Below are 14,825 nucleotides of genomic sequence, written 5' to 3' on the forward strand. Positions count from 1 at the left end.
TCAGTACATCAAAGAATATATCTACAAAAATACTGATCTTATTCACAATAGATCTTGGTGAATGATAAACTACATCAGGTATTTCTTAAGTGACAGTCAACAATCCAAGCTACATACTCAAATGATAGATAGCTGGAATATAAGTTGGTTTCATCCGTGGAGATAGTGGGAATATAAGAGCAAATACAACTGCGCATTCAACCGGAGGGTCTAACTTCCCAACTGTAAAAAGTGTGGTGACTGAGGGCTGGGGATGGAGGTGGGGGAGCCCTGCTGGTCTGCATGCATTAGCTCCTGTGCTTGATCCCACAAGTGAGCACTACAAGAAATTATTTTACTGATTAAAATCAAATAACTATATCTATTTTTTACTATAGTAAAAAGTGCTTTATTTAAGAACAGAAAATGTTAAATTTAAATAATGTTCAAGTTTTCAAAAACTTACTGAGATTCTAAACCCTGCTTTTCAAGAAACTGCATCGCACTGTCTGAAAAATTTGTAAACCCTGTAGGAAAAAAGAGATTCCTCTTATCATGAGGGTAGAATACAGCCTCTCCTACAACAGAGCATCTGTAGGTTAGTGACTAGCTTTGTGCGAGTGTGTGTGTGTGGTACCTAGTATGCTATAATGCAATAAAATCAGTTATTAGCAAGAACAGTCTCTAAAATATCCCTCTGATCCTTGTACATTCCACAAGTGCATAAAATTTGAATTAATTCTTTAGCATTACATAAATTAATTTAACTTTAAGAAGAAACTGAGGTTGTAGTATTTTGGGGGAAAAGTTAATAAAAACCTTAGCTAAAACAGCAATAAAGATCTCAATGAAGATTAATAAAGGTTAACTAGAACATAAACCAACTTCAATTTTAAGTATTTATTAGACCTAAAACTAAGACAAATACTGAAATCAAAATTACACTACACAAATAAAATTGATTTTTAAGGTTGTGTAAAACTGTTACCTGTTTCAAGCCCGAACTCCAGGTAATTCTCCGTTACGATCAAAACTGCCATTGCTTTAACGAAGAAAAAAAATCCAAAGGTGACACAGACTGACCTTTCACCACCGTCTTCTACTTTAAAATAGTGGGTAGTTAATGAAAATAGAACTTTGCTGCAGAAGGAAAAGTTCAGGAAAAACCACAAATAACTTGTGGGAGCTATGCACAACATCGCTACATGAGGCAAATGCCAAAGAGTTAACACGATTCACTGATTCTATCGGGCAGTCTGTCAGGTGCACTTTGGAAGTGAAAACCTAATGAAAGCCTTGATGGACGTGGAACAAAAACAAAGAGAAAGGCTAGTATGACTTTATCTTTTTAAACTAAGGAAAAGTACATTAAAAGTGAGTTGCAATTATAGAATCTATTTCTTATGTATATGACTCAAATTTAATGGGGTAACTACACAATCTTATGCTAATAAGTTCATGACAATAGTAGCATGAAAAGAAGGGGGAGAGAATTTAGGCAGTTAATCTTATTGGGCATAATTATCAGACATTTATATTTATTGTTACATTTATAATTAAATACAGAATACAACACCACAGGACTAATTTGTAACCTTTAACAATTCAAAATTTGAAAATTACTAGTAACTATGGGTACCCTGTTATATGAAAACTATTTAGGACCATCATTCGTGAGGGTTAAACAAACATGAGTTCCACACTAGTCGAAGTTTCAACATGCTCACCTTGAAAATCAAACTAAAAGAACTAAAACTAAAATCAAACTAAAAAAATTACCTGAGCCCCACATAACACACACTCACTCATTTAATTAGGATCAAATCAAATATAACCCAAACCTAGAACCTGGACCTTATATATACAAATCATGCTTCTTGAAAGGATAAGCCAAACACAAAATAATGCAGCCAGTAAACAAACCTAGACACAAGCAACTTTGATATGACTGGATGTTAAGCAATAGAAATAATGAGCTGTCACTTAGTATGAGTCATGTACACAACAAAACACACTTAAAGAAACCTGTGCTGGGGGTTAAGTAAAGACCTGAAAGTTATGCAGATAAGAGATGATTGAGATTTAAACCTAGGCAGTCATAATCCAGAGCCTGGGCACTTAGCACTCACTTATCTGCCTCCATAAATTACACGAAACACCTAATAATTATGTGTAGCAGCTCAGAGATAAAAGATGGGATCTTTTCAAACTAGCTAAGCATTCTTGCTATAGTTTTCAAAGGTAGCAAGCTCTATGCTAAAGTTGAAGCTATTTTTTTTTGCATTTTATTTTAATTAACCCATCAATTAAAGGATAAATGCTGTTAAGGGTTCCAACCTAGGGTCTTAGGGTTTCTAGGCATTAGCTCAGCCACGAAGACATATGCACATTCTGCTACATTATTTTTATAGCACAGAATAAATCTTCAAGTCTTCTGAATCTGGAAAGCTGACACTCTCTTCAAAGTACGGAAGAATTTAAAGAGCGATACTGACATGTGTACCTGGCAGTCAGTACTTGGTGCTTCTGTTTCACTCCTCCTAAATCCCTACGATTACTATATAAATCTTACCTGCACAGGAGTCAATCTGTTCTTCCTCTGACTCCCATCTACTCAATCATTTCTCAGCAACTAAGCGTATACTGTGGCACTCCTAACTCTGGCATGGTTCTGTGCGATCAAGCTTAACCAAATTATCATATTTCAATTAAAATGATTCACAGAGGTTTATCAGCAGCATGATTTCCATGTTATTTTAAGAACGATGATTTTTTAAAGCTTCTCTTCCATAAAACCATTGCACATAACCCAATATTATCCTTCTCAACTTTTATGCATAAGATTTTACCAGTTATGCTCTTACCTACCGCTATAAAAAAGACTCTTCAATACCAAGTTTTTTGATAAAGCCAAGGGACCATATATTTTATATTTGCCTTAAAATTAAAGTATATACACGTACATACAAATATATATATAATCTTAAGCAGAGTTCTACCTCTTGGACTGATAAAGTTCCCCACAAGAAACATAGACTAACAAAAACCTCAGTACCAGGGATGAGAAACCTATTTTGAGCTGTTGGTCAGGACGGTCCAAGTAGCTCACAAAACAATATAGGTTACTGCTATTGCTCTTGGTTGTGTCTCAGAGGTCAAAGGTCAGATACTACACACTTAAGATAAAGGATGATTGAGCATAATACCATGGCCTCCTTCTTTCAGTCAGGCTTCCATAGGATATAATACCAGAAAGTACTATGCAAACTGACAAGGGAGGGAAGCAATCAATAGTTCTATCTAGCTGGGATGCTGATGAGTCACAACAATGGCCAACATGGCAAGATATCCCAACAGTACAATAGTGGCATTCGTATTTTGGTAGTAATGTTAGATAGTCCAACGGGCTATCTTATTGGACTTAAGGTTTACTCAACAACAGGAAAACCATGCCTAGTACTAGAGACCTAGCCAACTACTTGGGGCTGGGGAAATCATGGATCTTAGAAGAGAACCTACTCCCTTCTACTTTACTAGACTGGCATAATTCCTAACTACATTCTAATACTTATTCTTATAACTACAGGTCTGTATGGCTCTCATCCCTCATCAAATAAGCTTCTCTTTACAGCAAATTGAGACCATCACAGAAAACTGTGGCATGAATTCTAATTGGTCTTAATAATAAAAACCTGGAGTCAGATATCAGAGTTAAAGCTGAAAGATTAGAGAAGCAGAGCAGCCAGCCACTAGAAAGACTTCTTACCTCTTGGAATCATCAGGGCTGAGCTCCTGTCTCCATCTCCTTATCACTTCCTCTCTCCGCCCAGCCATATCACTTCCTGTTTCCTCCTCCCAAGTCTGCTGTGGGATGTTCTGTATGTTAAATGTGTTGCTCTGATTGGTTAATAAATAAAACACTGATTGGCTAGTGGCCAGGCAGGAAGTATAGGCGGGACTAGCAGAGAGGAGAATTGAGAGAACAGGAAGGCGGAGAGGAGGAGACACCAGCCTGCCGTCCAGGGAGCATCATGTAGAGGCAGCAGGTAAAGCCACAGAACACATGGCAACATATAGATTAACTGAAATGGGCTGAGTATAAGAGTAAGAGCTAGACAATGGTAGGCCTGAGCTAATGGCCAAGCAGTTTAAATAATATAAGCGTCTGTATATTTATTTTATAAGTGGGCAAAAGGACTGCCGGGGCTTGGTGGGACCCAGAGAGAAAAACTCTAGCTACACAAGTTCTGAGATTAAAGGTATGTGCCCCCACTTCCCTCCCTTGTCAGTTTGCATAGTACTTTCTGGTATTACATCCTATGGAAGCCTGACTGAAAGAAGGAGGCCATGGTATTATGCTCAATCATCCAAGCCCTTTATCTTAAGTGTGTGTGTATCTGACCTTTGACCTCTGAGACACAACCAAGAGCAATAGCAGTAACCTATATTGTTTTGTGAGCCACTTGAACAGTCCTGACCAACAGGACTCTAGAGGTAGCTCTGTGCTCTGATCTCTGGGCAAGCTTTATTTGTTAGAGCACAAACAAAATATCACCACAGAAAAGCCACAACAGGACACAACGCAGAAGTCAAGAGACTATGGGGAACTCAACCCCAACTGATACATCTACAATACAAGACCTGTTACCGAAGGCTCAGAGAACACTGTAGACCATGTGGTAGAAGTTTGCAAGAACCAGAGGCCCAGAAAGTCTGCTATATCCCTAGAAATGGCTGCCTACATAACACCTGAACAATGACAATATCAGTAGTCATGCTAATTAATGCAGAAGAAAACAAATCTATTGGGATCCAAATCCTAGACAAAAAACTACAATTAATGACTGCTGAGAAAATGAGAATTAGCCTCTCCAAAGGATGAGTCCTCTAACTGATTATCTAATACAAAGTGGTCAGCCCTGAAATCCTATACATACAAAGAACAAAAAGAGGCTCAGAAGGTTGTATTTATGTATCTCTGCCTCTCTCCTCTCTCCCCCCCTCCCTACACACACCAATAATAATCAAAGCAAAAAAGGCCATCAATTTGAGAGTGTGATAGAACATGGAAGGGTTGAAGGAAAGAAAAGGGAGAAGTGATGTAATTATATGTTAACTGAAAGTGTATTTAAAAAATACTATATACATTGAGAGACTATGACCCTGATAAGACTAAAGAGTCTCCAATTTTAACAATGCAGGGACAGTAAGACCCACATAGATAAATGTAATTTATCACGTAGTTAAGATCAAAACACAGAAATAACATAATTACCTCAATAGAAAACCTTTGACAAAATCCAGCACCCTTTCATGATAAAAGTCATGAAATGGCTAGTGATGGAGGGAGCATACATCAACATAATAAAAGTTATATACAACAAACCTATAGCTACCATCATACTAAATGTGGAAAAATCTCAAACCCTAAGAAAAATTCACACTAAGATCTAGAATAAGATAAGGATATCCCCTCTTTCACAATATAGCTTAAAGTCTTAGCTAGACAAATTAAAACAAACAAACAAAAAACAGAAGGAAATAAAAGGGATACAAATTGGAAAAAAAGGACAAAGCATCCCTTTCTGCAGATGATATTATATGAGACCCTAAAACCTCAGCCAAAAAAAAACTTTTAAAGATGATACTTTCAGCAAAACAGGAGGATACAAAACACATAAAACCAGTAGCCCTCCTATATACCAACGACAAACACACTGAAAAAAGAAAATCCCATTTACAACAGCCATAATAAAATCAAATCAAAATGGCTGGAAATAAACCAAACCAAGGAAATCAAAGAACTCTACAACGAAAACTTTATGACAGAGAAGAAAGAAATTAGGGAAGACACTAAAAGACTGCAAGCTTCCATGCTCATGGATTGGAACAACTAGTCTTGTGAAAGTGGCCAGCCTACCAAAAGCAACCTACAGATTCAATGCAATTCCAATCAGAATTCCACGGCCCCCTCACAGATAGGACAAAACGGAACCAGGACAGCTAAGGCAGTCCTGAGCAAAAAAAGATGGCTAAGGAGGTACTACCACGCTGTTGTTTGTTTTAGCTCTTTTGGGGGGTGTAACATGAAACTTAAAGAGTCTTATTAATAAAATCAAAGCCAGGGCCAGTTGTTGGGGTGAAATGCTGGATGGTCAGAGAGACAGAACAAGCCACAGCTATCTCACCTTGCCAGTTCCTCAGCTGGTCCTGTTTCCTCAGACTGGAAGCCTCTGAATCCTCATCCAGAATGAATCTCAGCTGAACTGTGTTGCTCCAAAGCTGAAAGCTTAACTAGCCAAATGCTTAACCAGCCAATTGCTTCTAGTTTCTGGTCCTCATGCCTTATAAACCTTTCTGCTTTCTACCACCACTCCCTGGGATTAAAGGCTGCTTTCTGGGATTAAAGGCATGAGTCGCCATGCCTGGCTGTTTCCAATGCGGCCTTGAACTCACAGAGATCCAGAGGGATTTCTGTCTCTGGAACGCTAGGATTAAAGGCGTGTGCTAACACTTTCTAGCCTAAGTATCTTGTGGCTTTTCTGTTCTCTGACCCCAGATAAGTTTATTAAGGTACACAATATTTTGGGGAACACAATATCACCACAGGGAGGTCTGCCACTCAGCTCCCACACAGAGGCTTTTTCTTAGTTATAAATGCCCAGCTGTAGCTTGGCTTTTTCTTGCCAGTTTTCCTTAACTTGTCCGGTCTCTGGGCTTTTCCTCATCTCCTCTATAAATCTTACTCTTACTCCATGGCTTGCTGTGTAGCTGGGTAGCTGGCCCCTGATGTCCTCCTCCTTTTCTGGCTACTGCTCCTTCATCCTCTCCCCCAGATTTCTCTGGCTATTTATCTTCTCTGCCTGGCAGCCCTGCCTATTTATCTCTCCGGCCTCATTATTGGCCGTTCAGCTCTTTATTAGTTAGACCATCAAGTGTTTTAACAGGCACAGTAACACAGCTTCACAGAGTTAAACAAATGTAACATAAAAAATAAGTAACACACCTTAAAAGAATATTACTCAACACCACCATACTTGATTTCAATTATACTACATAGCCTCAATAATAAAAACAGCTTGGCACCGGAACAAAAACAGAGATCAATGGAATTAGCTACTCAACTTTTGGCAAAGATGCCAAAATTATACATTGAAGAAAAACTGTATCTTCATCAAATGATGCTGAGAAACCTGGATATCAATATGCAGAAAAACAAAAGTAGATACTTACCTCTCATCCTCCACAAAACTCAACCACAAATGGATTAAGGACCACTTCAACATAGTCCTGATACTATGAAACCAGCAGATGAAAAAGTAGGGTGCATGCTTCAACTTACAGGGACAGGTAAGAACTTGGGGAGTAAGACTCCATCCAGTACCAGAGGACATAAAAACAACTGACAAATAGGATCTCACAAAACTTGAAAGTTTCTATACAGCACAGGAAACTGACACAAGGAAACAAGACCATATTTGCCATCCACCCATCCACCAAAAATTAATGTACAAAATATACAAAGAACTTAAAAAACTAAACATTAAGAAAATAAAGATCCCAACTGAAATATGGGTTATGAACCGAACAGAAAATTCTCTAAAGAAAAAATATAAACATCTAGGAAACACTTTAAAAAGTGCTCAGCATCATTAGCTGAGGTAGTTTGAAAGAAAATGGCCCCCAACAGGAGTGGCACTATTAGGAGGTGTAGTCTTGTTGGAGTAGGCGTGATCTTGTAGGAGAAAGTGTTGTCACTGAGGAGGTATGCTTTGAGATCTCATATATGCTCAAGCCACACTCAGTGAGTCAGATCACTTCCTGTTGCCTTCCAGTGAAGAGGTAGGACTCTCAGCTACTTCTCTAGCACTACTTCTGCCTGTATGCCACCATGTTGCACCATGATGACAATGAGCTAACCTCTGAAAACATAAGCCACCTCAATTAAAAGTTTTTCCTTTATAAGAGTTGCCATGGTCATGGTGTCTCTTCACAGCAACAGAAACCCTAACTAAGACATTAGCCATCAGGGAAATGCAGATTAAAACTATTTTAAGATTCCATCTCACCCAATCCAAACAGCCATCTCCAGTAATACAAATGACAACAAATGCTTGCCTGGATGTGGCAAGAGGGGAATTTTTACATACTGCTGGTGGAAGTATAAACTAGTGAAATCAGTCTGGCGGTATCTCAGGAAGTTCTATATAAAACTGCCACATGACACATATATACCACTCACTCCTGGGCACACATTAAAAGGACTTAATATTTTACCTCAGAGAGACACCTGCACATCCATGTTCACTGCTGTTGTGGAATGTTACTTTAACTAGGAAAAGATGTGTTACATTTGTTTATGCTGTATTTGTTTAATAATGTAAAGACATGTTGCTCTGCCTGCCTACAGCACCTGATTGGTCTAATAAAAAGCCGATGGCCAATAGCTAGGCAGTAGAGGGAGAGGCGGGGCTGGTGGGCAGAGAGAGTAAGTAGGAGGAGGAATCTCGGCTTGAGGCTTGAATAGAAGGAAAAGAAGAGAACGAAAGAGAAAGACAGGGAGATGCTCAGGGCCAGCCTGCCAGACAGCTGCCAACCAGAACATGGAGTAGAACATACAGAATGAAAAGCCCTGAGGTAAAACATAGATGAAGAGAAACAGGATAAATTAAGTTATAAGAGCTGGCAAGAAATGAGCCTATGCTAAGGCTGAGCATTTATAAGTCTCCGTGTCATGATTTGGGAGCTGGTTGGTGGCCCAAAAGAAAGCCTGCTACACACTGCTCCTCTACTGACAATAGCAAGAAAATGACAGAAAATACCAACTGATAAATAGATAAATAAATGTGGTACATATACACAGTGGAATGCTGTTCAGGTACAAAGAACAACAAAATAAATCTGCAGGTAAAAGAACAGAACTGGGCCGGGCGGTGGTGGCGCACGCCTTTAATCCCAGCACTCGGGAGGCACAGCCAGGTGGATCTCTGTGAGTTCGAGGCCAGCCTGGGCTACCAAGTGAGTTCCAGGAAAGGCGCAAAGCTACACAGAGAAACCCTGTCTCGAAAAACCAAAACCAAAACAAAACAAAACAAAACAAAACAAAACAAAAACAAAAAAAAAGAACAGAACTGGAAAACTGGTATCTTGGGCCCCAAAGCATAAATGCCTCAAATTCCCTCATATCTGTATCCTAGTTGCAAACTTTTGTGTATTTAACATGAAGCCAGTAATTAAAAAGGTGCCATGGAGGGATGCATTAAAGGAGAGGGAAGAACAGATTATAGGTAAAAAGAAAGTGGAGAGCTGCGGGAATGGGCATTCAAGGAAGGGTGTATGATAAAATAAATGGAACCCTATTAAATATTAAAATACATGTGAAATGAAAGAAAGGAGTTTGGAAAGCTAAACAAGTGGGGGTGTGGGTAGGAGAATGGGCAGGAGGAAAGAATACAGCCGGTGGGCTAACCAACACTAGTGCTGTATAATAAAGCATTACAGAAACCTACTCATTAGCAAGCTCATTTCCAAACAGTAGTTTGAGCAGAAGGACCCTGCACAGATGGACAATGCCATTCCCAGAAGACACAGGCTATTAAATGAAAATCATAATGCAAGGCATAGGATGCCTCCACCTGAGTTACTAGTTAGGGAAGCCCAAGAGGTCTCAAAAACCAACAGAGGGTATTACCACTGTACTGGATTACCTATCACAGATACATGGGAAAGTCCTACTGTGGAAGACACCACATACTTGGGCTACAGGCCATAAAGAAATCAATCTCAGACCCAACAGGAAACTTCCTCCCGGAAAACCAGCCTTTACAGTGCTGGAAAGTGCTAGGTAGGCTACTACAGGAGAAAGGAGATCAATGTTCTTACTCAGAGCTGGACCTTGCATGCTGCATCCATCTGTCAAGTTCTATGTGTCCACTGGTGCAATAGTCTAACTACCTGCATTTTGACTGGAGTTGAGGCCTGCTCCCTAGGAAAACTTCCTGGTATTGTAATCTCATAGCTGCAGAGGTAACAGACCCTAAGGTGGACCCTGATATTATTTTATGAAATGGTCCTATTGTCAAACAGCCTACTAAGCATGTTTATACCTACAGATTCATGTTACTTTCAACCTTGGTGAGAGAGGCTTCTCTTTAGAGCAGGAAGCAGAAACTCCTAACTGATCAAAGAGCTAAGAATGAATGACTGACTGCTCAGCCCCAATTGGGACACCAATAGACCCTCCCCCACACCTCCAAAGGCTGTGAACAGGAGGTAGAAGGAAAGAGCTGAAGGATGGGGAGGAACGCTGTGAACTGCTGTCTTCTGGATATGGCCTGGCTATCACAATCTCAGAACTCCCAGATCTGTACACCAAGTGTACCATCTCAAGCCAGCCAAAATTCTAGCATACACAAGGGAGGGTCTTTTAAAGCTCCACTCCTACTGAAAGGCTCTTGGTAGTTCACAGATACTGGAGAAGGAAGAATCATTCTACCCTGAGGAAGTAGCCTCTGGGATCCAGGCTCTAATGGATGGTCCTATGCCTAGACACACATGGGCAGCATTTATTGGTCTTATAGGTTGTTTTTAAAAAGAGAGAGAACATGAAGTGTGGGGGGAAACATGTTGGAAAAAGGGGTCAGGAGGAGTTGCATGGGGAAGGTGGGGGAAGGATATGATCATATTCCATTGTATACATGTATGAAATTCTAGAAGGAAGGGAAAGAAGGAAAGAAAAAAGAAAAGGAAGGAAGCAGAGTGTGGCTAGCCCGTGACACTCTAGGCAGTGCTCACCCTAACACTACTGCAAAGTCAGACTTAGAGCTCAGCGGCAGAGTCTGGGTAGCAAGCACATAACGGGCTCTAGGCTCAGTTCCTAGCACTGCAAAATCTACATACACATCTAAAATATACATAGCTTGTAATGAAACAACATGATGCAGACTGGAGTCAACTAGCTGTGTATCAGGAGAAAAGGAAGGTCAAATGTATTCACCTTGCATGGTCTAAGATCTTGGAGTCATATCATAGTTAACAAATTCTAAACATGCTGTAATTTGGATTTATTTTACTAGGTTAGTAAAGGAAAACTTAGAGTAAGCTTTCTCTGTTTAGACTTTCTAGTTTCTCACAGGAAACTAGTAAATATATATAGCTCTATCTATCTATCTATCTATCTATCTATCTATCTATCTATCTATCTATGTATATATAAAGTCTCATACACAACTAGTTTTAAACTATGCATTTTAAGGTATTACTAACCACCTAGTAATAGAAGTAAAAGCCAACTTATGATGGAAAAGTTGGAAGCAAACAGACAAGAAAAAAACTTCAGTACTTAAGACTATTGAAATTTTATCCATACGAATCATAATTTGCTCATTAAAAGTTAAGAATTTGAGTATCAAGTTAAAGAGAAAGCAACCACAATGACAAATTAGGAAACATGTTTAAGTCTTAAAAAAAACTTTATCTAATTAACACATTAAATACTCTTCACCTAATTAACATATTAGCCAGAATCCATATAGCTAAAAGCACTTTTTGAGAGCAATGGTAGGATTCTGGAACACAGATGTTCAAACTATTCCCAATTTCTTCCACATTACTCTAAGCCACATGTCTCCCTTATTTATCTTTTCTAAAATAAGACTAGAGAAGCAAACCCACTGGTTTCTTTTACTAGAACCAAACACTACAACGCCTTCTCTTTGACATTATATTGGAATATACAGGAAAAGAGAATAAAGGTAAAAATCACAGAATATAAAATCTCCCAAACCACACCTGAACTACTTCCAAGATACAGCATCAATGCCTCAGGGGCCTAAACCCTGGTTTGAAAAACACTGTTTCATTTTATTGAAAACAGAAACTAGAATTTCCAAACAACTCCTCTACTGACAAAAAAAAAAAAAAAAAAAAAAAGTCTTCGGTCAAAATGATGTCAAATGACCAGAGTGACATTTCCAAAGACGACGACATCTAATGCTATAGATCTGAATATATTACAAAATATATCAACACTGAAAGCAAATAATACTAGACATAACATGACCCAGCATTAAGTATGACCTTGCCTTCAGAATTTATCTCTTAATATAATCCCATACCACAGATGCCTAAAACATAATAATCCCTGACTCAATTCATACTGCATACTAGGTAAATTGTAAAACCAAGTACTTATTTATACCAGATTAGAATAAACCCTCCTCATAACTTGCTATAAAGTACACATAAAATATTCTGCAATGTAATGCTATGATCTGGGTTATTAATTCACATCTTCAAGTTTTCTTATAATAATAATCCCCAAACCTCCTCTTGAATTAAAATCTACTGTCTTCTGGATGTAATCCATACACTGTCTTGATCATAATCTATAATCTGGACTGTCCTCTTCCCTCCCATCTCCCTAGTCAAAGACTGAAGTGAAGGCCCCACATCCTTCAGCGCTCTCTTCCAAATGGACAACTGCACTTACTTCTACAATGCACGCACTATGCAGTCACATGCTGAGGACTGCTGTGTGACAAAGCTGTAAAGAGCATTCTTTTGCTCTACAGTGTCTTGGTTCTACTCTTGCCATGTGACCTTCTACATTAACCTCTCTGTGTTTCTATTTCCTCACCTGTAAAGTACAGCCACTATATTCAAGACCTTGAAGGTCTAGTTTGAAAATCAGAGATTCTTTCTAGTCTCAGCAACTTCAATGTTTTCTAGACACCTGAATTAACAGCTGAGCACTGATAACAGGAAGGAAAAGGGAATGCATTCATGGACTGACAGATCACATAATGATTCAACTTTTTAACCTTTCCCATGAAATTTCAAGAGGTAAAAGATTCCACAAAGTATGTCATGCTGTGAGCTAAAAATAGAGGTGAGCTGACCTCTCTCTATGATGGAGAGCAGTTAAAACTCCATTCCTATTGCCTTCTTGTGCAAGCAGGGAACTAACCCCACTGTGACTCCAAAACTAAAGACTGCCTGTGAAGAAATGAACTTGAGGCAAACAGACTTTAGATTAGGTCACTATACTAAAAACAGAACGATTAAATGATAGTCAAAGATACCAAAGATGCTCAAGTTTAGTGAAAGGTGCATACTGATAAACCCACAATAAGCTGAAAATATTCAAACTAAAAAAAAATGCATGGACAACCCCTAATCTACTGACCACTGCAGCTAAGAAACACTGCACAGCATTGTGACCACACAGTGACTAGTAGCTCTAACCGACCAGCTCCCTGGAATATTGTAACACATATTACTAACACCAATAAAGAGCAAACTTTCAAGTGTGGTTTACACAGGATGTGTTGTGTTCCCACAACCTTCAAGGAACGAAAAGGAAAAGGAGACGTGAGGGATTCCCTGCTCCCCCTTGGAAACAGTTTGTACACACACAGGCAGGAGGCTGAGGACGACAGAAACCAAATCACTCCAAAAGACAGTCAATGACATCATGGCCTTTTCACAAGAGGAGCTTCAATATTACTAAATTATTCTTCAGTGAAACTACTAAGCCCTACTTACATACAGAATTTCCATTCCTCCTCTTCAAGTTTAGTCTCTCATTTTTAAATATGAAAGGAAGCCTTAGATATTAAGGCAGAGATCAAACATTTTCAAATAGTAAATACTTTGGGCTTTGTAGGCAACATACACAGTCTAATTCTGTATATAAATTTTGTATCCTTTTCCCTACCCCAAATCCTTAAAAAAAATGTTAATAAACTATCCTTTGCCCTAGAGCTATACAAAACAAGCTGTAAATGTAAGCCCTGTCTACTTGTAAAGTACTATATTATATTAAATCAAAGATACACTTATTAATGAGAAAAATTAACTTGGTAAAAGATGCAGGCAGCAACATAAAACATTTCAAATATGTAAGTTATGCATGTTTCTGTATACATACACACATATATATTTCATATTAGCTATGTAAAAATAAATGCATCTTTCAAAGAACAAAACGTTATGAAAAATGATTAGCTAATAAAATTAAACAAAAAAATAGACAAAAGAAAGTTTCATCAAGCAAAACAAAGAGTATCAATGCATGAGGTACACTAACAAGAGACAAAAGGAATTATATGCACTTATACATACGGTGTGGGGGTGGGGTGGGTGTAGGAGTGGGGCCTTGAAGATGTCAAAGACACAATAAAACAAAGTTTCCAAACTGAAATTTACAAAGTTGAGGAGTCTTCAAGAAGCCTAGCCCAAGGATGTAAGAGCTCCATCAAAGTATGTGTCAACTAGCTTACAGAAGTGGGACAAAGCAGGTAATCATTGTTTCCTAAGGAAGGAGGAGAGGGGGCAACGTAAGCCATATGTATATCACAACAAGAATGTTATTCTTAATGGTATCTTTGAAAGTTATGGACAGTGGAATTATATTTGAAACACTGAAGAAATATTGAAAACCCAGAATTCTACACCCAATTGAATGGCAGTACAAAGTTATGCACCTTCAAAATCACAAAGTCCAAAACCCAGTTACTGTTCGTACTATGGCTGAAAGTTCCATCAAACCATTTGAACAAACAAAGAAAAACAATGAATTCGGAAAATGGGAAGTTAAGAAGGGAGAAGGGAACAGGGAATTCTTATGAAACCCACAAAACTAAGCCCCAAGATAACGGTTACTGAGTTGGTCTGAAAGGCAAATAATCCCAATAAAGCCAAAGCAAAAAGAAAGTAATACAGTTATAAGTGGCCTGGTAGGCCACTACTGAAAAGCTAATGGAATTACTAAGAAATGCAAAGAATAAGTAAAATTTTACAAAGAGTAGTAATTTATGAAAAAATTACAAATGAAACCACAGTGC

At 38.6% G+C, this 14,825-nt stretch overlaps 1 protein-coding gene across 10 annotated transcripts in view; it reads right to left on the reverse strand.

Moving 5' to 3' along the window:
- The window catches only part of Tmem161b (transmembrane protein 161B), an 87,608-nt gene that overhangs the window by 10,816 nt on the left and 61,967 nt on the right, over positions 1-14,825 (reverse strand). For 9 of the 10 annotated variants that reach the window (XM_059276506.1, XM_059276505.1, XM_059276502.1 and 6 more), the window contains 2 exons: positions 968-1,119; positions 446-506 (listed from right to left, as the gene is read on the reverse strand). In XM_059276506.1, the coding sequence (XP_059132489.1) occupies positions 446-506; positions 968-1,119 (213 nt within the window). The remainder of the gene's footprint in view (positions 1-445; positions 507-967; positions 1,120-14,825) is intronic. The other variant, XM_059276512.1, reaches the window with a different exon arrangement.

This window comes from Peromyscus eremicus, chromosome 11 (assembly GCF_949786415.1).
Source record: "Peromyscus eremicus chromosome 11, PerEre_H2_v1, whole genome shotgun sequence".
Classification (NCBI taxonomy): Eukaryota; Metazoa; Chordata; class Mammalia; order Rodentia; family Cricetidae; genus Peromyscus; species Peromyscus eremicus.